The 25,767-nt window shown below is 36.4% G+C and overlaps 1 protein-coding gene across 1 annotated transcript; it reads left to right on the forward strand.

Annotated features, from left to right (window-relative positions):
* The first annotated feature begins 987 nt into the window (after positions 1-987).
* Positions 988-4,269, forward strand: LOC131856144 (WAT1-related protein At1g21890-like). The gene is made up of 7 exons (XM_059207552.1): positions 988-1,283; positions 1,482-1,544; positions 1,657-1,773; positions 3,102-3,312; positions 3,409-3,567; positions 3,641-3,792; positions 3,888-4,269. Exons 1-7 carry the CDS (start codon positions 1,111-1,113, stop codon positions 4,069-4,071), a joined length of 1,059 nt encoding a protein of 352 aa, XP_059063535.1. The 5' UTR covers positions 988-1,110; the 3' UTR covers positions 4,072-4,269.
* Positions 4,270-25,767: the final 21,498 nt, after the last annotated feature.

The raw sequence follows: 25,767 nt of genomic DNA on the forward strand, positions 1-25,767 counted from the left end.
ATCGAGTGAGAAATTGCAGAGTATAGAAACTAGTGAATTTTTAATCCAATACATTGTAATCTAATATATTGTAAAAGGTAGTTATAATTTTATTATTTAAAAATTATTACTTGGTTCAAAAAAACAAATGGCCCACCTTTCATTGTTAAACTATTGAAGACTATTAGTAAATAGAAATAAATGAAAACATTACAAAAAAAATTAACATGTTTTAATTGATTATTTTGATTGATTGATACTTTGACATCTAATAGTTTTAAGTAAATGCATTAATATTCCAGCAAAAACTAATAATAAAATAGATTATATATAAATATTATTTATATCTATATTATTTAAAATATAATATAGAATAATAGAATAATTTATAACGAAATTTGAATATAATATACATTTTATATAAACTAAATATAGAATCAAATAATAAATATTTAAATAATTTATTTTTTAATGAAAATGTATAAAGCAAAACAATTTTTTTAAAAAACTTTCTTTTAAGAACGAGTCCTTGTGAAGGCGAAGCCCACGTTTGGTATTGTTCTAAAGTTACTGAATTGCCGCACAGTCTGTGAATAAAGTAGCATGATGCAGACAAAACGACATTGATGACATAAATGCCGCAAAGTCTGTGAATAAAGTAGCATGATGCAGGCAGAACAGTATTAATGACATAAAAACAGTCACAGAAACATGCAAACGGATACCAATCGGCCACGTGAAAAATGGCTAATACAAACCAATGAAAATATGAATGCATCAGATTATATAATCTGATCGTCTTAATTCTCTTCTGCAGGATTGTCTAAAAAAATCAGGTCGTCTCTTTCAAATAATAAGGCAGCAGATCTGTGCAGCTAATAAAACAAACGTGATAATTATGTAACTGAGTCCGGCCCCAGCCACCCAACTAACAAGAAGATTAGGTTCAGAAATTGGTACTCGTTTTTCTTTTACCCAACTAAAAATACTGGTAGATGGGTTCTTCAGTCAAAGGGAACAATAATTCATTTGATAATCTGTTTTCAATAATCGATCTTACTGCTATTGCTGTTTGAATAATTCAATCTACATTCAGTTTCGTTTTGGATGTTTTGAATTATTTTCGTAGTCATGGAAGAATACAAAATCTATATAGGTCAAATTTTAGTTCAGGCTGGACTTGCAGGCATGTATATCATAGTTAGAATTGCTTTTGACAATGGGATGAACCGTTACGTATATCTAGCTTATAGACAAGCTGTTGCTACGCTTGTAATGGCACCTATTGCTTATTTTTTAGAAAGGTATATTCATTATACTCAGTACAAACATGGCAAAACCAGATCTGATTCAAATGTTTAGTCTCTGTACCCATGGCAATACATATAAAAAGATTTAGATGACTGCTAGAAAAATTTACACTGGTGTAGCATAATGATATAATATTAACATTTCGAAGCCATATGCATAATTCCAATACATGATGTTCATGCACTGTGCAGAAACGAGCGTCCCCCACTGACTTGTACTATATTCTGGCAGATCTTTCTTCTTGCACTTGCTGGGTAAGTAGGAAATTCATCTACTCTACATATAATAATAATTAGCTTCCAATTCTGCTTGATTTGATGATTTGGCATTCGTGTAAGGGGACTAACTGGTGTAGTAATATTGCAGGATTAGTGTGAGCCAGAATCTATTTTTCATCGGCTTGGCATACACTTCGGCCACCTTTGTAGCTGCAATCTCAAACCTTCTTCCTATTTTCACATCTGTGATGACCATTGCTTTTCGGTATTAATAATTTTTAGAAATGAGTAAATCAATAATAGTTGGTAGTCCCATGCAAGTTGGAGAAATTAGTAAAATTCTATTTTTATCTCATGCAATAGTAAAATTCTAATTTTTTTTCTGGATTGTGGTTCAAATTACAGTTGATCATATGCATGCGGAGAAATTAGCATGTCAACACTAATAACCATCTATTCAAAATTGCCAGTATTTGTCCACAAATGTTTCAGTAGTTGTGCACAAATGTCCCAGCAGTGATGCACAAATGGACCAATTATATACCAAAAAACCTAAAAAATGATTGACTATTAGTACATGTGAAACTTATCAAAGAGCTTTCTATTATCATTTTTCTGACTCCTTTAAAATTAGTAATTAGAAAATTGAATGCAGAAAGATTAAATGACTATTAGAACATGATCCACTATTGATACTCTTCCCTAGCTATCCTTTGACAAAATTCCTCCACTTCATGACACATTCTCCCTCCAAAACAGCATGCCAATTTCCTGTATTTAAATTTGTTCATGGATATTCTATAATCCTAGTATTCCTTTACATTCTCTTGAATATCTTCTGTCCAACCTTCTTCACCTCATTTGTGCATCTATATTTGCTTCCTATTTGCTTGGGAAATCACCAACTAACCCTCTCCTTGTTTATCCTCTCCCGTTATTCTACTATTTATGCTTGATTCCCTCATCCATAACCTGCCCCGGATTCTCTCATAACAGCGCAGGTGGGCATTGTGGGCAATGGTTCTGGGATTTGGCTTCATCCGCACCAATCGCTTTTGTTGAAAGTTTCTAAATCCTTGCTATTTGTTGTTTCTTGCTGAAATTAGGTTCTTTTAACTGCTACTATTTGTAATCTTTTAATTTTGTTTCTTTTATGAAGTTCTCTTGAACCGCCCTTTTTTTATTTAAAAAAAAAACAAAAAAGAAAACAACTGCGCGAAGCTTTAGATCACCCTTCTCGTCCATGCACCTATACTACATTATCTCCTTCCACGGACTCTCTATCACCATTTTTTTCCCCTTTCTAGAGGCATAAGCTTGATGGATGTCCATATTTTGTCAGTACTGAGGAAAGTGAATGCTCAACAATAATTCTCCTTAATACTATAAAAATATAGTCAGATATTTGTATTAGAGCAATATAACCAGAAGGGATGCTATATGAAATTTTGTCCATATGAAGACATTGCCATACAGAAATTTCTGTTAAATAATACGCTGCCCGTAAAAATTTTACAAGCTTCGATGACCATCAAATAATTCATCATTGAAATAACCAGGAGTTTGATTATTATATGCATTTTGACTTTGCAGATACGAGAAAGTTGACATCAGAACTAAGCGTGGACAAGCAAAAATTATAGGGACTGTTATATGTGTGGGAGGGGCTATGATTATGACATTATACAAAGGCTCTACGATTGTTCTTACTAAGACGCTTCTCCTAAAACTGAGTACATGGTTTCTGGGTGCAGCGTCCTTGTTCGTTTGCTTGCTTTTTTTGTCGGCATACCTTACTTTGCAGGTGTTCATTGTCTCCTTCAATCCATTTCTACATTACAAAAATATCAGTAATCAAATGTTTATGGACGGAAAATTGATCAATGTTTCCTGAACACAGGTCCCAGTTTTGAAGGAGTATCCCGCTAAAAAATCATTCCTAGCATTGGTATTCTTATTAGCCACACTCCAGAGCACAGTAATGGCCTTAATATTTGAGCCAAACATCTCTTCCTGGAAAATAAACTGGGACATGGACCTTCTCAGCATTGTATATTCGGTCAGTATTAAAAAATCGCTCTATATGCCAAAACCTCCAAATGTTTTTAACATTTAACATTGATTTGATGCAGGCACTATTGGGTTCAGTATTTACATTCTTTGTGCAAACCTACAGTATCAAGGAAAAAGGACCTATCTTTCCAGCACTCTTCTATCCATTATCTACAATTATAGTTGCAGTCATGGAGCTGACTATCTTTCATTCGAACCTTCATCTGGGAAGGTTAGATAATTTCTCAAGCATTAATTTTTAACTCCTAAAGAGTGATCGGCCTATACAATATATTTTAGTCATCCATGGGTTTTCCTGTTTTGCAGCGTGGTAGGGGGAGTTTTGACAATTGCAGGACTTTACATTGCCCTGTGGGGAAAAGGAAATGATAAAGAAGAAACAAAGCCATTAGAAGAAACAAGGCCATTTGAAGATGGGGTGGAAGATGGATGCACTAACAGCATTGAAGATTGTACAGTTGAAATTCAGCAGCCTCTGTTAAAGATATGAATGTCATCAGCAGAGTACAACTAATAAGTAGTACCATGGTAACAACTCCATGGTGGACCTTAAATTTGGAAACTCCATGGGATCTTTACTGTTACTAGCACTTCATTTAAAACAAGGTGTTAGGATTACTAGTAAAATATATTTGGAACAATATATTAGAGGTATTTATTGGTGATAATTATATCTATTTTGACAACCAATATATATTAAGTAGAATTACTTGTTGAACTTCCACTTTCAAAGCAGCTAAATGAGAGGAAGTATTTGCAATCCCTAACAATAACATTAAGCTAACCTTAACCCTAACCCTAACTTAACTAAAAAATGATGCATAATATTTTTTTTTATTATTTAATATTTACATTAGATTGAAGATTGCAATTCAATTCATAATGACAATAATCTAGGGGAGAGGGACCAGTAGTCAAGAGGGCTAACTTCGTCAACATGTAGCCATCACATGGAATATCATAATACTTTTATTTTCTACAAATGTAAAATGGACACTTAACTATCTACAAGGTTTGAAGGAATGACTCCTCATGCAACTCATCAAAATAACAGGTATAGTGTGAATTGTCCAAAAAATCACTTTTAAAAGATTCGACATGTAAAAATCCCTAGTAGTTGAATAGAAAAATATCATTTGTAATTAGTATAATATTGTATATTTATATAAAATATAACTTATATGCAACTTAAAAGAACCAAATACCTATTTGTAATCATAAATGTGCATTTTAATATATCCAACACCAAAGGACCAATAGTTGAACACAAAAATATATTTCGAAACTTTATCTACCCCAACTTCTTTGCCATCATTCAATGTTTCCTAGGGTCCTTCAGCCTACTACGGTTGATAGGAGGCCTGACAATCCTATCCCATGTAAATGCAAGTTTGAGCAGGGACTTTTCCTGGAGTTTCGATGGTGGAAGTCTTTGCAAGTATATTTTTCATCCCTTCCTTTGCATGTCTCAGTGCTTGTTTGTTTGCATGTTTCTGCTTGCATGATTGAGAAAGCCCCGCCTTCTCCTGAGTTTTTTACTGCCCCTCTTCCAAAGGCTGACAATCTTGTTCTTGTTTCATCTTCTCCAAGTGAGTCACCTGCATCCTCCATAGCGGCCTGCATGTTCAGCTCCTTGGAAGATATCTCGGTCTTGTCTACAATCTTCACACGATTGTTGATCCTCACCTCCTCTGAGCCCTTAGACAAAGATGTCATTGCTACTTCATCTCTTGATCTCGCTGCTAGTGAGCCACCTAGTGCGGCCCTTGCGATAATCCCCCTCCAAGCTCTCCTCCCTTCTCCCTATGACATCTATTGGGAGAACGAGGTTTTCTTGAGGATGATGATCTGCTACAATATGATCCCCTCCTAAGGGCTAATTGTTACCTAGACTTTTATCTTTCATCTACACCTGCTTGCATGTGTGTGTGATTGTGTTCCCCCATGCTTACTTTATCTGTTTGTTCCCTCCCGGAGGACCCAAGTCACTCTGTAGGTACTTAGATATGGGAGGTTGACTATTTTTATCCATTGTTCTCTCTTGAAGGACCCGAGTTACTCCATAGGTGCTTGGATAGAGAGGATTTTTTGTTCTACACATTCCTCTATTTGTTCACCTCCTTCTATTTGTCATAGCTTTCTTTTCAACATTCGGGGATGATGCAAAGCGATGTGGGCATTCTTTTCCTTTTTCCATGTCGACCCGAAATTTTTATTTTCTCTTTGTCTTCATGTGCTCTTCTTCAGGTCCGATAAATTTGGAAATATGATGATGCACCCATCTCATAGTGATACTATATATCTTTTTGACACTGCTATGGGTTTTGATACCAAACTATCAGATCCCCCTGTCCTCTTGCATTGCATCTTTTTATGTTGTGGACATTTATATGTCACTATCTATTGGTGGAATTCCATGAAAACATCTTGTAATGTTGACATGCCACAACTCCTCATCTCCTTAGAATGGCACGCGTTCCATGCAAATCATTCTAAGGGGGGGCATCATATTTGCATTTTTTTTTTAATTTCTTGTATCAGTTTACTTTTCCAAGTGGCTTTTTCATGTTTTCCTAGGTGGGGGCCTATTGTGACATTTTCACACATCGCCCCATTGCAAATGGGGACCCATGTTTTTTGCTTTTTAGGGTTTGTTTTCTAGGTCTTTTAGGGTTTTGTCAGTTGGCCTTTGCATTTTTGAGTGCTATCGGGGAGATCATGGATAGCAGGTCCGACTTGAGTGAAGTCCTGATCCTGAAATTAGCTAAGTTTGGAATGTCCTGATCTTGAAATTTGACTAGGTTTGGAAACTGAAAAACCTCCAAAAACTAGATTTTGCAATATAACTCCTGGAGGTCTGAAACCACTCTCAAACATCCTGAAAGTATATATGGAATATAACTTAAAGTATAAGAAAGTTTCTTATACTTAAATGTTATATTCCATAAAAATTATCCTGTTGGAGAGTTCGAAAAGTCAAATTTCGCTCCTGTCCTTCACTGAGGATCCAAAGCGCATAGCGCTCCTGTCCCTCTCAGGAGGACCAAGGCAAAAGCGCTCCTATCCCTCTCCAAGGGACCAGGGCGAAAAGACTTATTTGAGCCATTCCTGCCCTTGTTTGGTCAAATTGAAACATCAAAGGCATAGTGAAGGACGAAATGAACGTAATAGAGCATCCAGACTTGATTGAAAATGATGAAATGATGAAGTTTTTGCCTAGAAGGTCAAAAGTGCTCCTGTCCCTCACTGAAGGACCAGAGCGATTTTCTTTATATGCACAATTTTAGACCTCTTTCGGACATTAACTTTTATTCATAGCGTGAAGTAAGATGAAATCTTCCCTAGCAAAGGAATTTCGAGGTGAAAAGTGAGACATTTTGGCTTAGAAGGCAAAAAGTGCTCCTGTCCCTCACTGAAGGACCGGAGCTTGAATTTCAAATTTGCACTATCTTTGCAAGGTCAAAGTGATTTTATGATTTGAAGAGGTCAAGGGAAGCATGTTTTGTCCATTGAATATAATTTAAGCGGTTCACAAAGGAGTAAATCAACCCAAATGACAAAAAGTGCTCCTGTCCCTCACTGAAGGACCATGCCACTTTTTCAAGTTTCTCCTCTTTGTTTGATATTTTATGGCAAAACTTGACTTGGATGGGAAGGACGAATGATGTTTTATGCCTTAGACGCAATTGAGAGGTTTAAAGAACAAAGAAGTATGCCAAGATGTAAAAAGTGCTCCCGTCCCTCACCAAGGGACCAGAGTGATTTTCCAAAAAGTGCTCCCGTCCCTCTCCAAGGGTCCAGAGCGATTTTCCAAGAAAGTGTAAATTTCTTGCAAAGACAAGGCAAGTTTGTGATTGAAATGAATGGAAGAGGACATGATTAGCCCATTGAAGATAATTTGGGAAGCTAGCAAAGGACGGATAAGCTTGAAGTTGAAAAAGTGCTCCTATCCCTCACTGAAGGACCAGAGCACTTAACATGTTATCTAGCCTTTCTCACCAATTTTGGACAAATTGAGGCCAAGGCGCAAGTTTGAAAAAGTGTTTAAAATGCCTTGAAGTGGAATTGAGATGCGAGAGTTCAAATTTTGACGACAACTGGCAAAAGTGCTCCCGTCCTTCATCAAGGGACCAGGGCGCAATTTCCAAATATGACCATTTACCTTGCATTTTGAAAGGATATTTTTATTACCAAGGCTCAAGATGGAGTGAAATGTGATATTCTACACCTTGAGGGTAAATTGAAGATTAATGTGATCAAGAATTCATGCAATGGACTCAAAAGTGTTCCCGTCCCTCACTGAAGGACCAGGGCACTTTTTATGAAACAACAAATTCCCTCCAAGATTATGCTAAGGCAAAGTTGTGTGAGATGGGAAAGATCTTCTAAAGCATGGTGAACAAAGGTTTGATTTCAAAAAATTGAGAATCCTAGACTAAAAATGAAAAAGTGCTCCTGTCCTTCTCCAAGGGACTAGAGCGAAGTTAATGGCATTCATTATTTTTTACCATATTTGGGCGTTAATATCCTCCAAATCGCATTAGATGCCAAATTTCTAACTTTGGAATATTTGAAAAAATTAATTAAATTGGCATTTAATAAATTAATTTTGGGCCTCAAAAAATCAAATTTCTATTATAAAGGCATTTAAAATTAATTTTTGTGAAATTAAAATTAAAAGTTGAGCGCACAAGGCATTATTTTGCCTTTATTTGACAAGTCGGCCTACTCCTTTTGAGGTTTTATTTATTATTTTTTGCAAGGTCGGCCTCATGGGTAAGTGGAAGGTGAGCGCTCTATATATTGGAGGTGTTTTTTCACAATTCAAATCATTCAATCATCCTTTCAAGTGCGAATTTGGAGAGCTAATTGAAGGTACGAAATCTAGCTGGAGTGGAGCGAATTTCTACTTAGTGTGGAGACTAAGGAGGGCAAAATTCATCTTGAAGGCTATTGGAGAGGTGTATTTCTTGCTAGATTGGAGGATAAATTCCAGATGTTTTGAAGGTATTTGAAGGCAAATTTCCAGATTTTTGAAGAGGAAGGTGGAGTTCTTTTCCAAGCTAAAGGAGGTGCATTTTATCCAAGGGAGAGCTTTGATCTACACTTTGCCTAGCAAAATTCATCTATTTTTACATCATTTCTTAGAGTTAATTCTCAAGAGGAGGTATGGCAAAATCATCTTGACACCCTTATTCAAGGTTTGATTTTTTAGACATTTTTTAGAAAAGTCTAAGTATTGCATGGTTAATTAGGAAATGATAACTCAAGATTTATCATGAAGTTTCCTAATTAAAATCTTGAATCTTCCTTTTAAAGTTTAATTTTTAGATTTCAAGATATATTACTAATTTTGAAATGTTGTGTAGGTATCAAGATGGTGACTCCAAAGCCCGGAGGATCTACAAGTCGGTAGGTTCTCATCAAGGACGATCAAGCAAGGACAAGGGCGACCTCCTTCAGTCTAGCATTGACAAGGACGACCTTCTTCAGTCAAGCGTCATCAAGGGCGACTTCTCCAATCCAGCATTCCAGGGCGAGGTACATCAACATCCTGCACATCAGAGACAAAAGAAGTCGGAGCAAAGGGTTCGTTGAAGAAGCAGATAGTTCCAGATGAATTAATTAAAGCTAGCTTCTCAACAACATCAAGTTGGCATCAACCAAGTGTCATGGAAGGTGGCATCCTAGAGTCATCACTTCTCCAGTCAGTGTGCTCCACCTCAGCATGTCCAGATTCAATGTACCTAACTCATGGAAGGTGGCACAAACTTCGATGTACCTACCCCGGCTATCCATTGGTGGAATTTTCCAGAGAGGACATGTGTCCAAGCAATACAATTATTTCATTGGTCAAGCATTAAATGTTATGTAATGGTTGTACCAAACCCTAATTAGGGTTTTCATTATTGAATCTTGGCCATTGATCTTAGCCATCGAATTGTATTATGGACACTATATAAGCCCTGGCATTTCATTTGTAAAGGGAATAGATAGGAATAGTTGGAAGCAGTTAGAAGACAGATAGAGAGTAGTTAGAAGGTGATTAGCTAGTTGATAGAATAGCAATTAGAGTAGAGTAGAGAGAGAAGGCAAAGATTGTTGCCAAGATGTTGTTGTAAAAGACTTGTAACCTCATTGAAGAAATGGTGAAATTTATGGGTCGATTCAACAATTTGCATGGTCTCTATACTTCTCGTATTTGATTTCATGTTATTAGATGAGTGGAAGAAATGTGCTTGATTGATGGTGGAATTCGTATATCCATACTACTAGCAGTTTGTTGATTGCAGACTTGCCTGGTGTAGTCAACTAGAATCATTCAGCTTAAGCTTAACTTCAATTGTCGCTTCTTCATTGATATGCATCAACCTGATGGTGTCTATGCCTGCAGTGATGATTTGAACATCATAAAGCTTTCCTTCGAAGATCGCACTAACCTTGTGGAGATGTTCCTGTGATGTCAAAACAAGACTTGGTTAGAATTCCATCAAAGATCATTCATTGCTCTTACATTCTTAGTGTTAGGATTAGATCTTTTCCTCGCCCTCATCTTTTTTCCTTTTTTCAAGTCAAAGCTAGTAGAATCCTGTGTTCTAGCAAATATTCAAAGCAAATCAGAAGTTCAATCATCAAATGTAAGTCCCCTTGTGATTCCAGCAAATCACATCATACCACAGAGAGCTTATCCACACGTAGAGATCCTACATACAAGAACCTTGAAGTCACCTTGATTGATCCTTTTCGCGATATCTTCAGCATTCAGAGGCTTTACTCAAGAGAGGATAAGGTACCCTTGGGTATTTTATTCTGTGTTTGATAGTGTACAAAATACGCATCAACAGAATTGGTGCTAGAAGGAGGGCAAGTACTATCATGCCTCGATCATTATCAAGCTATTCATAGATAATCATATTCGCAAGGAGTTGTGCAGGACTTGTGTCCCTCCTCCCGCACTCAACAGGGCCAAACCACTTAATCTTTTTCTTTTCCAAGATTGCCTAGTTGGGGGCCAAACCACTTAATCTTTTCCTTTTCCAAGATTTCCTAGGTGGGGGCAAACTCACTTGATCTTTTTTTCAAAGATTACCTACATGGGGGCCAAACCATTCTTGATCTATTTCTCTCTTGTATTCCTTGGTAGGGAACAATATACTACTTACCAAATTTATCTACCCTATCGTATGGCTATCTAGCATGTCTCTATCCATGTCGACAAAATTTATCTTTATATGCCCTATCGTATGGTTATCATTACTGGCATATCACGCCCTATTGTATGGTCATCTTTCATAAACACATCTTGTTACCCATATCGACGTATCTTATACCAACAACTATCGATTATCTCGTATCTTTCCATAGCCAGGGGCTTTCCTCTAGAGCGAGGTTTGTTTCTGTTACGCTATCTTATCCATTTCTTTATCTTACTGTCCATCATACTAGTCTACAACTAGTGTGTTCGAGATGTACCAAATAGAAATATCTGTACCAAATCTTGACATTATCTCACTAGGGGCAACCTTGTCTAATCAATAATAATCTGCCTCCCTATCACGACATTTCTTTCTCTACTTTAGCTTTGCATCCCTCGTCAAAGGCATGCTTGCCAAAGTGGGGGAAAAATGTAATATAAATAACATTATCCTTTGTAGTTAATGTGACAAATGATGCTTTTCCTCCATGTCATTGAAGCTCAGGATCCACCATCATGTCCTTTTGTCCACTTAGACCATCCATGTCAGCTCTGGAAAAAGCATTACCAACTCCACCAACTTGTCACCTTCAGGGACACAAGCGCGATGCGGAGACGTCTGTGTGACGTGCTAGTGTCTCGCGATTCTGACACTACGCAGGTGGTCGTTTGAGCATTATGCCTATGCCCAAAAGGAATTGTAATGCCTCTGCATGTGCCCATCGATGATTGAATTCCTTCCTGGGCCTTTATCTTTCACTTTGGAAGAATTTTGAAGGAGTTCTTTGGTAAGTTTGGTAATCTTCATGCAGGTTGATCTCTTGGAGACCATTTTGGACAGCATACTATCAACGCCACTATTGTTGTTTAGCATTACCAAGCATTCCAAGCACTTCCAAGCATTCGAATCTCTGTTCATGATAGGGGAGTTATCTTAATCCTCTCTTTTGCATATTTATCAACTTTATTTCCAATTTCACGTTACATTGTTATTCTCTTTATCATTTATCTTTCCCGTGGCTTTTATGGGTTGTCCATGGAGGTGGAAACAACAAAATGGGAGTCTCACTTAGGAAGGCTCCAAAACACAACCCCCAACATTTTCCTTTATTGCATGTGTGTAGGTACATTGTCATGAAGAGGAGATTAACTTGCAGGAGGCTTCATAGCATGGACCTATTGTTTGTCTATTTCCTTCCTTTCTCTCCTTCCATTCTATCTTGGTTAGTTCGTATATCATGTTTACTAGTTTAGTTTCATTTTTTTCTATATTTTTAATTGCATCGTATTCACACTTACAACTTAAAGTATGAACTTTGTACCTTGTCCATACAGGATGACAACTCGTTGCACTAGTGTCCCAGATGCACGCACTCGTCCTGAGGACAAAGGCTCTTCAAGGTCATCCAGAGATGCTTCTCGAGTGTCTGGCACTTCTTGCATAAATGTTTTATCCCCTGGCTCATCTTAGTGCCAATAATTGGAAAGAAAATTTGTCCTGAAGGATCCATCATCCTTAAGGTGGAAAATTCCCTCCATTACAGGGAGGTGTTGAATAATGACTGAAAATCAAGTCATATACCTCGTTGTGAAGTTTTGTTTGTCTCCACATGAAATTAGGGCTTGATGAAGCCTTCAACATAGTGAGATGAAAGATGTCTACTTTAATGCTTGAATCTTGACTCTATTGTTGCTCCAAGGCTTGAAAGAAGATTGATCATTTCTCCATTGCCCTTGAATGCTTACTTGCTTGATGTCATGTGTACTTTATTTCATGTGTGAATGTGTTAGATGTCAAATGAGAGGGTAAAACCTCCTTTTATACTTGCTCGTCGGATAAATTGTTAATTTCTTGACATGAGCTGACACAGTGAGAGAAATCCTGCTCAATTTTGAAATAGGATCAAGGGGTCAAATGGAACCCAATTTAGGGGGAACTAGGCCATGGCGCCCTAGTTCTACCCCTATTTAAGGCTAGGATAAGTTGCCCAATGCATAGAACAAGTCAAGATGATGCAATTCATGAGGGGAATGAGCATAATCAGATCCCAATTAGACCAAGTGGTGCAAACACTAAGGTAGAGACCCAATACGGTCAAAATTCTACAAGGGTGAAATTTTAGGGAATCACCCTCTATGTCTAGAACTTGAATTCCCCTCTTATTGGAGAAAGATAGGCCCGTTTCTAAAGCTTCAATTTCAGCCTCATTATTGGTAGTTGATCCAATTGGACTAAATATGATATTTAGACAATTCCCATCGCTATTCTTGATTATACACCCAATCTTGGCTTTACTTGGATTGCCTTTAAATGCCCCATCAAAATTTTACATAAGTCTTCCTGCATCAAGTTTAATATATTTTGTATCAGTTCTAGCATAATTTTGTTTGGTGAAGTTACTTTACGGGGATCTAAGATGATTCCATCTTTTTTGAATATCTTCATCTCATGAAAATAAATTTAATCCTCTTGTATTTAACTTTTTGTTCACAACTTTGCAATTGCCTTCCTCAATTTTTTAATTAATTGATCAACATGTAAAGCTTTATTATTGAACACTTTTATGTTTCTTTCCTTCCATAGATGCTAGATGATCATCGAGGGAATGACCAACCATATATCTCCCCATAAGAAACTCCTACCAATTATAAGCCATCCATTAATAAAATAAAAAAGATTTTAATTCCTAGAACTGTCACCCACACTCAGAGAAAAATCAATCCCAGCATTTCGATGCAAATCAACACCATGGAAAGAGATGGTTATGAGAATTCTCATTAGCCAAACAAAGAGTACACACACCTCATCCCATTACTTCATACTGCTTCAACCTATCTCTTGTTATTACTCTTCCATGTAGTCTTGTCTAAAGAAATGCCCCTGCTCTCAGAGCCACAATGCTATTCCAATAAAATCTTGTTTACCAATCTTTCTCAAGTGTTATCCTTCTTTGAGCCGCATATCCCAATTTGATGGTAAATACGGCCCCTGACTTTGCGACAACTAAATTACCTCTTGTTTTCTTGTTAGCTATCATAGTCTTTCTCTTCTTAAAAATATTTACAAATTGTTGTTATTATTATTATTGTTGTTGTTGTTTTTGTTATTATTATGGTATATTATTATTAATTTTTTAATAATATTATATGTGTGCGTGTGTCTGAAGTCACTAATTTATTTTATTAGTATTAAAAAAAAGTAATTACAAAGCAAAACCATCCTGATATAAAACAAGATGCTTAAAATGTGCATGAAGCCCACCCAAGATATATTAAAACCCAAAATGACATAGCCAGCAAGATACACATTTACAACAAGTATAAGTCTGTTAAATGCAATAGAATCCCAAAGGAGAAGCTAAGAAGTAGACAAAAATGATACTAGAAGAGCTCAATCATGAGTCAGGATCAGACTCAGAAGAGGAGGAAAAAAACTAAACTATCTTCCATGGGATCCAAAGAGCTAACACTCTCCATAAAAAAAATAGTCACTTGGGCCCACAGAATGGGGAAAAAACAAATGATCCCCATTGCAATTCAATTCCATCTCCAAACAGGAATATTCATCTCCCAAAATCAGAGAGCATTTTAGGTGCCATCATTAGCAAGAGGAAAAGACTCTAGACAAACAATAGCAATAGGGGCAGAAGCTTGCAACAAAGTAATTCCCATAGGATCGATGACATCACACTATGAAGAACGGCCCAACAAAGTATGAAGACCCAGGAAGTAGTCGAGCGCATCAGAAACCAAATGAGGTGTGGTAACATTAAGCAATGGATCAAATTCTTTAACTGCATCCCAAAGTGAACCATCCTGCACACCAAACCTAACAACAAAAAGTACCTCACGTAGATGGACATTATCCATAAATTAGGAAAAATCAACAAAGCCTCCAATGTGAAGGTACCAATCCTCCAATTTATGAGATTGCAACAAACGCCTCTCCTCTAAGCAGAGTTTCTGACACCATCGATTTCAACATGACCTACACTCACCAACTTCACCAGCTCATTGTAAGCATTCAATAATGCCTTTAGATGTTCCAGCCACATCATCTCCTCATGTTCTTCCACACCACTACCATGTCTATGCAACTACCAATCCATGCTCACTGCACCGTTATTATCCTCCACCATGGGCTTGTGTTTGGCAGAGAGTGCAATAGAATTGTCAGCGGTAGAGAGAACGACTCTAGAATCTCCATTGGCTATCCTTTCTCTGAGCTCTCGAGTGCAGGTCCAAACACGTCTGTTGCAATCAGCCTTCTCAATGCACAAAAGTGTTACATACTTATTAGCATCATCTGTTACCATTCTACTGCAAATGACGACTCCAAAGATGAACACATCGGCGTCTGTCGTGTTGCCGGAAGCCACATACTCGGGAAACATATAGCCGAAAATGCCCCTAACAGGACCAGTGAAAAGTTGTGTGTCATCACCCTGTTTGAGAAACTTTGCCACAATATTTGTGGAGTCTAAATTGAATGCCTCAACCACATCATTGGCCCCTTCCAAAGGCATATCTGAAAAGGATGCATGCTTGACAAGTTCGAGAATATCACTGCAACCTTCGTCGCCCCCCTTAGCCTTCAACACTCTGCCGCCCATGTCGACAACGACTCCTGCCAAGTCACACCGCAGTACCACAAGAAACTAGGCATCCGCGCTGCACAAGATTTCATCGTGAGCATGCAAGTGGTGGTTTTTACCACACCTTATAACGCCCTTCGCCCTTCTGGGCGAATACCCTTGAATATCCCATGTGGGCGAATATCATGAGCAAGTCGCCTGTCATGAGATTGTATGCGAGACCACCGACAAAGATATAAGTTCCATCTGGCAGGCCAGGAATCTGAATCACCAAGTAATATGGTAACGCTACTCTAATCCTATCCAGAAATATAGGAGAATTATTATTGTTTCTCAAAAACCGCACAGGCAAATTCAACGACGAGGATCGACCCACAACATCTATGCTCGAGTTCAGAGGCAACCCAGATTTTGTGCAAGAAAGAAACCCATTTTGGATTCTCTCCTTCCATGGCTCCTTGTGTTTCACAGTGACAACCATGACCACCTTTATCTCTCTAGTTTCTTCGGCTTCTATGGGCACTTCGGGAGTAGGGGGAATCTCCATCTCGACATTACCCTCAACTATTGATTCAAGTTGCTCCTTCACCCTGCTCTTCTCAACCTCAGGTTGTTCATTATCCACGTTGGTACTATCATCCACATCCACCCAATCAGGTTGGTGAGCCATATCCCCCTTCTCTTCTTCTCTTCTTGTGATGCCTTAAACCGTTTGGAACGATGTCCATTGTCCTCCGCTCCTGTCAATGGCCGCTTCCGCTTCAAAACAGAAAACCATCTTTCATCTTGCACTTCTTCATCTAAGTCCATAGGTTCGTAGTCTTCTATGAAATTATCTATGCAGAGGTTGTCATCATCATCATGGGAGTGCTTCTTTATTTTTGCCATGGCCATGCCATCTAGAGAGCTCTTCAAAGCCACAATTTCTTGCAGGCTTCCTTGCATTTCTACCTCACTCCAATTTGCATCCTCCTCCTCACCCTAGGAGGCAAAATCAACAATAGATTCAATTAGGGTTTTTGATGGCATACACTCTTCCTCCTGAAATCTTTTGAGTTCATCCTCTTCAACAACAACCTCTTTTCAGCATCATTTTGCTCAGAAATTCCAGCATCTATACAGGGACTATCTTCAACTCCAACCGAGGCATCATTGCATTCAACCTTCACCACACAAATACCAACGACTTCCCGACCATTAACAATTTGGCCAATAAGTTCCAAAGCTAGCTGAAGAGGGAAGCAAATAAGAATCCCAACATCCTTCTCTTTCACTAGATTCTCCTCTTCAACTAAGTTCCCCTCTTTCTTCCAGCCATCCCACCAATGTACACAACGCTCGAAGAACAGTTTTACATGGAATGTAAAACTACCATACAAGTTATGAATTTTACCTTCTTCCTCCATCTCTGCTCAAGCCAACTGTGGCTCTGATACCAATTGTTAGTTCAAATCGAGCAGAAGAGCATGATAATCAACAATAAAATAGAGAAACCAAAATAGAAAGAAATACACAACAACGCATAACACAAAGTTTAACGTGGTTCACCATTACTAGCTACATCCACTAGAAAGCAGGGAAATCTCTTCATTAATCAATCTCCAATATATGGGATGCACACAGCCATTATATAATCATATTCAGCGATGAAATGAATAGTTGGGAGAAGGCAAATGATTATGTGACCATTGGGCTCCATATACCCAACACTTGTCATATAACAAAGGATTGATATATTTAGCAGCAATATATCGAACCAAAGAAGTATCAAGCAATAATACCACGATGATAGTAAAAAAATGCGAAAATACTTCTGTAAACAAAGCAGAAGAATTAAATTGAAACCAAGCATTACCAATTAGTGAACAAATTACATCTTCAATATGAGAATAGTTCATGGAGAAAGCCAAAGATATCCTTTTAGAAGAATACTTAATCTTAATTCTTACCTCCCAATGGCATTGCGGAGGGGAAATTTTGTATTAGATATGTCACAAAAGATAAAACTATACAAAAGAAACCATAGAGCAACGAAAAAAAGATATGAAATATAAATAAATCCCAATCACATTTATATATAACAAAATGATATTAAGCTTGCAAAGGTCGGTCAGAATGACGTAGTCAACTCACACAAGTCAATGAGCTCACAATAAATGATATCACCTCACCACATCAATAGAACCAACTTCGTGGCAATGAAGGAATAGATGAAGATGTAAGTGAAACGTATGCTCAACAAGTATGAAAACCCACTGATAACATAAGCCATATAGAAAGCCAATGTTATCCATCATGAGAACACACTTGAAGCCAAAACCATTACCAAATCATTATTTCCAAATATACGAAACAATCCACCAAAGTTGGTCACATCAATGAGGTGAAGAAAATTACACTGAAAGCATTTATTATAAGGATATGACAATGATTAACAAATATGCCAAGATAAAATAATTAGCCAAATAGGAAATAATTCTTGCACCACCAAAATAGCAGTGATAAAGCAAGAACCAAATGCCAGAAACAAAACAAAATATGCCACCAAGTGAAGGGGTCAGGTGATCGAATATCGTTAAATAAATTTATAATTGTATAATTAAATATATAATTACCATAAATTAAATACATCTTCAAATATATTATTAAATAGATAGTTAAACATATAATTAAATATATATAAATTATATAATTTATAACTAATTATATAATATATATATAATTAACATAAAATATTTATACCAAAATTAAATTCGTGTACATTAGAATAATACAATTAGGAAAAAAATCTAACTAATTAACATAAATTTCTAACCCTTATTTAATTCCACAATTCAATATTTAACGTTTACTATTCAAAAAATTATGACACATATGCCAAACAAATATTGATTTGTGTTTGATTAAGTTTAGGTCAAGGTTTATTTTTACTTATAATGAGGAAAAGTGAGTCTTCCTTATAGGAGTGTAGGTATTGAGGAACATAAGTTACAAATGGCAAATGCACTTAAATCTTGGTGAAAGTTTTGATAATGATGGCAAATTAGTGGGCACATTGTCTATTTTTTTTCACTGTTGATTCCACTGAATGAGCACCATTTGTGCAGGGAGACCAAGAAAATAGGACACTGTCTTTTTTCACAATGAGGACTGGAACGGAAAAAATTAAAAAAATTGACAAAACATCAAAAGTGAAAACTATAGAGGGGACTTTTTTGCATGAGACATCAAAATTCTAGTGGGAGCTTCCTCCCATATAATATCCTATCAGCTATGAGGTGTACATGTACATGTGGATTGTTGGTTGGGTAGAATGTTATTATGAGGAATGTAATTTGGATTTGTGAATTGGGGGTTTGGCCTAGATTCTTTAACTTCCATAACCATTTTCTCAACCCAATCTATAAAGTTTTGGTTTGGGTTGTATGTGTTTGTGAAGGTGTTTTATTGTGATTGTTATTGAGGTATGTAGTTTGGGTACAAGTTTTTGGAAATAGATAATGTGGATTGATATGATTGATAGGTTGATTGGAGCAAAAATGGTATGGTCTCATATGCTCTTTACATTTGGAGGGATAAATTATTTCCCTTCCCTACGAAATGCATAATACCAATCCATGATGTCTGCCTAATTTTATCTAAGATGTCAAAATTGTGACCAGGTCTGTATGTTTGAAAAATCAATGTGGCAAGAAAAAACTCTGAACACAAAGACATAATGGCTATTGATTATTTTTAATGAGCCAATAAGGGTATGACCAATGCCCCATAAAGCCAAAATTTATATTGGTTTAGCACAATATAAGGCACTTCAATCACTCTTTACAACCTAAAAGTCAAGGCTTATTATAATGAAATCAAGCCCATGCTTGGTACTTCATCAACTCAAATTCATAGCACCTTAAACAGTGTTGTACATTCTTGCCTTTGTGAGAAAAGGATATACATGAGGCCTTACAACTGGAGGCATAACTCAATCAGCCTCTTTTTGAAATCCATAATTAGCCTATACAACCTAAAAACAATTGTATCAACTCAAGGAAGTGCAAATAGTGAGTAACTTCAAGGTGTCATGTACATTCCTTGCACTAAAATCACCAAAAACACTCAATCAAAAAGGGAAGCTACTAAAACAACGTGTCTAGTTGCAATTCGGGGACACCTACACACACATTCCGTGGTGAGACACTTTTAAACTTCTAGTCAAATGAACATGACCTCACTCCATATTTAAATTGACACCATTAGCACATAATTGTAGGTTTGAGCTCCAACTTTCATTTTTCCTCTTTTATATAGTGACCCAAAGGAAATACTGCTTTAGGTCATTCCCCTTAGAGTGATCACTTCTTCAAAGGCAGGCCTGTTGGCAAAAATGCAACAAATTGAGAGGGGAAGTGAATTAGTTTGCTCAAAAACGTATTGCAACTTAAACCACAAATCAGATTTGATAATTAACAATTAAAGAATGAAACAATACTGCATCAATAACACACATAATGCCAAGATTTTCGATGTGGAAACCCTAGTTAAAGGAAAAAACACGATGGGAACCTACCCATAATGAGATAATACCCTGTTAGGAGTAAATGTGAATATTACAATGGAGAATGCGCATGCATTCAGGCACACTGCTTAGAGCTTACTACTCAAATAAGAAACCCAAAAAGGATACAATCTTTAGGGAAGGCTCGCTGCCTTTCAGGAAGTCTCGGTGACTTACAAAAGAATTTGGACAACAATCCATATTACAAGAACTATACAAATAGCATCTCCATATGCCTGAGTACAATTTCGATTAAGCACATAGTCTTCCCTACAACACTTCTCTTCTCTCCTCCATACTTCTGAAAGATTAAATCACTTGTTCGCACATATAACTCTATCCTACACACTCTCAAAGATTGCAAACATACATCTTACATGATTATTACATTTATTTATACAAGTCATCAACCTATATTTCAAGGTTGGCTAAACCCTTAATACAAATTACAAAATAATAACCTCACACACTACAACAATACATGCAAACAAGAAAAATGTCAACTAAGACATAGTCTAGACCAAAATCAATACTGCAAACATGCAACACCTCCAACAATTAAGCACCAATCATCCACAACACGCTACAACATCAAGAATGTTGTATAACACAAAAAACATCGCTAGACAAAGAAAATATTTAATAATGAGCACAATAATCAATGCGGACCACCAATACACATATAACACGATCTAGAGATATTCACAAGCAACATGAATTGCACCACATCAACTGCAATAACTCGGATTACCAGAATCATCATCATCTCTCTACCAGAGCTCAAGAACACCATCATAACTAACTTTCAACTTGAAATATTTTCTTGTGAATTTCCAAATCATGAACCAATAAAACTAAGGACACGCATCAACGTCCAAAATACATCCCACACATCTGCAACTAAAGATATAGAAATTTTGGAGCAATACAAAGCACAAATCAGAATACTAAATAATACGAACAACTGAATAACATCCTCAATACTAGATCTCATAGCTAGATCAAAACATCATATAGACATTTAAAAATGGGAATAAAGCATCTATAGACAACATACTAGAAACCCTTTAATTTCATCAACTCATCTACAATACACAGACTAAACCAACTCATCCAACCAAAATGCAACACTGGAATACACAGAAGAATATGTTGACATCAATGACAAAACATTATTCTAGCAAACTTCTTAGCAACATCCAACAAGGTCGTCTAAAAGAAAAAAGAAGATATTGTGATTTATCTTACACCTAAGATCCATGATGCCGAGGGGAAGGGATACTTACACAACACCTTGGGTTCTAATCTAAAAACAAACCGTTCAAGCACATAAGACATGACAAATAAATGCTTCTTTTTAAAGCACCAAATCCAAATGTGAGCTATTTTGAAGAAAAAAAAACAAGAACAACTAGTTACCCCTACAAAATTAGGACTTAGGAGTTGCAAAAATAACTATTTTCCTTGCTAAGTCTTGCAAGAAAATTATTAGTATTTTGGGGGGCCTTCTACAACCGAAGAACAAGATACACCATTTCATTAGTAACAAGGGTTAGTTGAAAAGCAAAAATCAAATCTAGAAATGTATACCTAAAAAAAATGTGACAATAGACATATAGGGACATGGCAATACATGACATCAAACTAAAAAATATGTTCAAAGATCTAAAACCTACTCGAATCTAAACCTGTAAAAACAAATCATTCCACTCATAGATATGTAGAAACAGTGTTGTAAATAAGTGAAAAGAATAGACAAATATGCAAAAAGACCTAAAATCCTACAAAAAGATAAAATTACAAAAATGTAGCAGTAAATTGATAGATATGTCGAAAGCCACTCCAAATATACCAAAAGTCTAAACAAATACGAATAAATACCCAAGATCTTTCAAACTGGTGAATCTGCAAAAATGCAGCAATAGACTGACAAATACGCTCAAAGACATTGCAAAGACACTGCAAATACATTAAAAGATCAAACAAATACACAAAAACAAGAATATGTTGCAGAAAATAGAAAATAGAACCCTAAATGCAAAAACAAAAGCATAGGATAAGCCAACAAAAATGTCAAAAGATGATGCCAAAATATGTTAGGACCCTGCAAAAATACCAAAATGCAGAATTGTCGTAGATCCAACCTGCAACTTCCAAAAAATGTTTCAAAAATTCAAGAAAATGACTAGTATGAAGGGACAATAGTGTTGGTATTTTGGTATGGTTTTGTCATTGATGTCAACACCTACTAAACACTTATCAACTCTGGCACTTTGGAGAATCAGCAACATTCACCGGCAAGCAAGTCACTTATGCACAGTCATCGGTATCTGGTACACCCGCAGGATATAATGTTCACCGGCACTTGGAATTGCATGGAAAACACCTGGTTATGTCTAAGACATCATTTGCACACTTTGTCTTGGAGTTTTGTTCATTGGCATATTCGTATTTGCATATTTGTTTTTACCAGCAAATAGGTCCAAGATATACACCAGTAGGTTTATCTTTTCTAGATCAGCATGACACGCTTTGGAGAGGTTTTAAAAATTGTTGTAAATGCATCAAGCCAACATGTTGAATCGGTTATTGCATCTGACATTGTTTTGTTTGTAAATTGATTTTATTGTAATATCCTTTAGAGCCGACCTACTAAAATTGGTCTTAGGTTATGATATAAATGTAAGATCTTATTTGTAAGATCATGTGTGGAATGTGAAAAAGAATTGTGTGAAGGTATATGCGAGAATAAGCAGAGCTATACATGCAGACATCATTTAAAGGTTGAAGGAAGGTTTTTGTGAAGACAATCAGAACTACACCGGTACTGAATCTAGCATAGAAAGATGCTAATTTGAGCAGTACATCCTTATTGGATTTAACCATCCAATTGTAGTCAGTGTGACTCCTATTTGTGTTTGAGCAGTGAGCTCTAGGCGCTTCACCTTTCTACATGTGTAGACCCCATTTGTATACACATACTATCTGTAGTAGTATCATGTGATTGTTGTTAAGGTTTGTCACCATGGTTTTTCCCCTTACAGGGTTTCCATGTACAAATATTGGTGCTATGTGTTGTAGATGACTTTGTCTTTTGTTTCATGCATTAATCCTTACCGGTATTGCAATTAACTGATAAAACTGTCTACCAGTATAAAAGACTTGTTTACTGGTATTAAGCATTAAGTTGGTTAAGTTGTTTTTGGTTTGAATTTATTAGACAACCGATTCACCCCCCCCCCCTCTTAGTTGTCTTCGGGACCTAACAATTGGTATCAGAGCCTAGTCCTCTTTTTATGGAAGTTTAACAGCTTGAGGAGATCCAATGTCTACTAACTATTTCGGGAAGGACAGTCCTAAACTTGATGGAACCAACTATGGCATATGGAAGATCAGAATGGAGACACATTTGAATTGCATTGGAAAGGACATCTAGGAAGTTACAAAGAATGGCTATACTACTCCTGCTCCCAGTCAGCCTAATCCACCTACCTTAGGAAAAGATGAGGAAAATGATTGCAAAGCAAGAGAAGCACTTTTGAGTGCATTAACAAATTAGCAAATCATGGGATTATCATATAGATCAACTGCTAAAGCCATTTGGGATCATTTGGAAACACTAAATGAAGGAGATTTCACAGTCAAAATTGCAAAACTTGAAAGCTTCTGGGTCAGGTATGAAAATCTGAAAATGGAAGAAGATGAAAGGATTTCTGCTTTTATGGAAAGAGTTAATAAAAATGTTTTGGGTATTAAATGTTGTGGAGGAACCTTAAGTGAAGATGGAATTGTTTCAAAAGTTTTAAGAGGATTGCCACCGACATATAAAATGAAATTTACTACTATAAATGAGTTAAGAACAATGCCTAATACATCAGTAACTAGGGATACATTGATTGGAAAACTTTCAGCTTTTGAAATTGAGGAATTTGGTCTTGTTGCTATTATAAAGACAGATTTAGCTTTCGAAGCATCAACATCATCTACACCATCATTTGACAAGTCTGATTGGAAAGCCTTTTATGAAAGAGAACTTGAGGAAAGAAGGAGAGAAAATGAAGAACTTGAAGAACTTGAAGCACTATTTGCAAGGAAAATGCCTAAAGGTCCAGTTGGAAGTAAGTATGAAGGTAAAGCACCCTTTAAATGCTTTAACTGTAATAAGATTGGTCTTATGGCTTCTAGATGCCCTAATAGGCATGCTAGACTAAGAGAAGAAGCTAGAAGAACATACAAGCCTAACCCTGAATATCAGAGATACAGATTTAAGAAGAATAAAGATAAATCTTGTTATCTTCCTGATGAAGGAGTGACTGATGATTCTGATGAAGATCCGACAGACAATGGATGGGTTTTTGTTGCTATAATAGAAGATCAACCGGCACCTACTGTTCAACCAGTAGAACAGGCCTTGGAAGCTAAAGTCGAAGTTAAGGATGAATGGATCATTGATTCAGGATGCTCACATCATATGACTGGAGATAAAAGTAAATTATTGAACTTTCAGGAATATAATGGAGGTCTAGTGAGATTTGGAGATGATAAAGGTTGTTTGATCAAAGGTAAAGGTACAATATCTCTTGATGGTAAGCATAATAATGACAATGTTTACTATGTTGAAGGTTTATAGAATAATCTTTTGAGTGTTGGTCAATTAGTTGAGAAAGGATTTCAGTTACAATTCAAAAATGGAAAATGCAAAATCATGAATAGAACTGGTTTGGAAATTGCAACCGGTAATCAAACTAGAGGTAATATCTTTCATTTGAATAATAGTGAAAAGACATGCTTGATCACACACATTGATGGAAGTTGGCTATGGCATAAGAGACTCTATCATGTAAATTTTGATTGCATGGTAAAAATCAGTACCACTAAGGCAGTTAGAGATTTACCTAAAATTGTCAAAGCTCACAATACAGTATGTAAGGAATGTCAATTTGGACAACAAGTTAGAGCTACTTTTAAAAGTATTCCAGAAAAATCAAATAATGCTCTTGACTTAATTCATACTGATTTATGTGGTCCAACTAGAACTAAAAGTTTGCAAGGTGATAGATATTTCATGCTAATCATTGATGACTACTCTAGAATGTGTTGGGTTACTTTTCTCAGAGAAAAATCAAAAGCCCTTGGGAAGTTCAAACTATTCAAAGCAATGGTAGAGAATGAAACTGGTAAGAAAATCAAATGTCTAAGATTAGATCAAGGAGGAGAATTTACATCTAAGGAATTTAATGCATTATGTGAAGTGAATGTAATCAGAAGACAATTATAAGCACCTCGGACACCACAACAGAATGGAGTTGTTGAGAGGAAAAATAGAACTATCTTGGATGCAGCCAGAAGTATGTTATCAGAAGCAAATCTACCAAATGTATATTGGAGAGAGGCAGTAAGTACAACAGTCTATACATTCAACAAAGTTCACATCAAAGGTGAAACTGGTAAGACCCTTCATGAACTATGGTTTGGCATTACTCCTACTCTTAAATATTTCAGAATTATTGGAAGTAAATGCTATATTAGAAGGATGAGTATATTGGTAAATTTGATCCTAGAAGTGATGAAGGAATATTTCTTGGTTATTCATCTAAGAGCAAGGCATATAGATGTTTTAACAAAAGATTGTAGAAAATTGTTGAGAGTACAAATGTGAAGATTGATGAACAATTCAGAGGAACTTCAAGGTATATAAACTCTGAAGCGGCAATAGAGATTCTAACAAATGAACCTACATTGAATCCACCGGTACAGAATGAAGTTCTAGTTACATCGGTATCATCTGAAAATTCCTCAGTAACTGAGGAACAACAGCAAACGAAGACACCCCGGTATGTAAGACTGAAT

This window comes from Cryptomeria japonica, chromosome 6 (assembly GCF_030272615.1).
Source record: "Cryptomeria japonica chromosome 6, Sugi_1.0, whole genome shotgun sequence".
NCBI classification, from domain to species: Eukaryota; Viridiplantae; Streptophyta; class Pinopsida; order Cupressales; family Cupressaceae; genus Cryptomeria; species Cryptomeria japonica.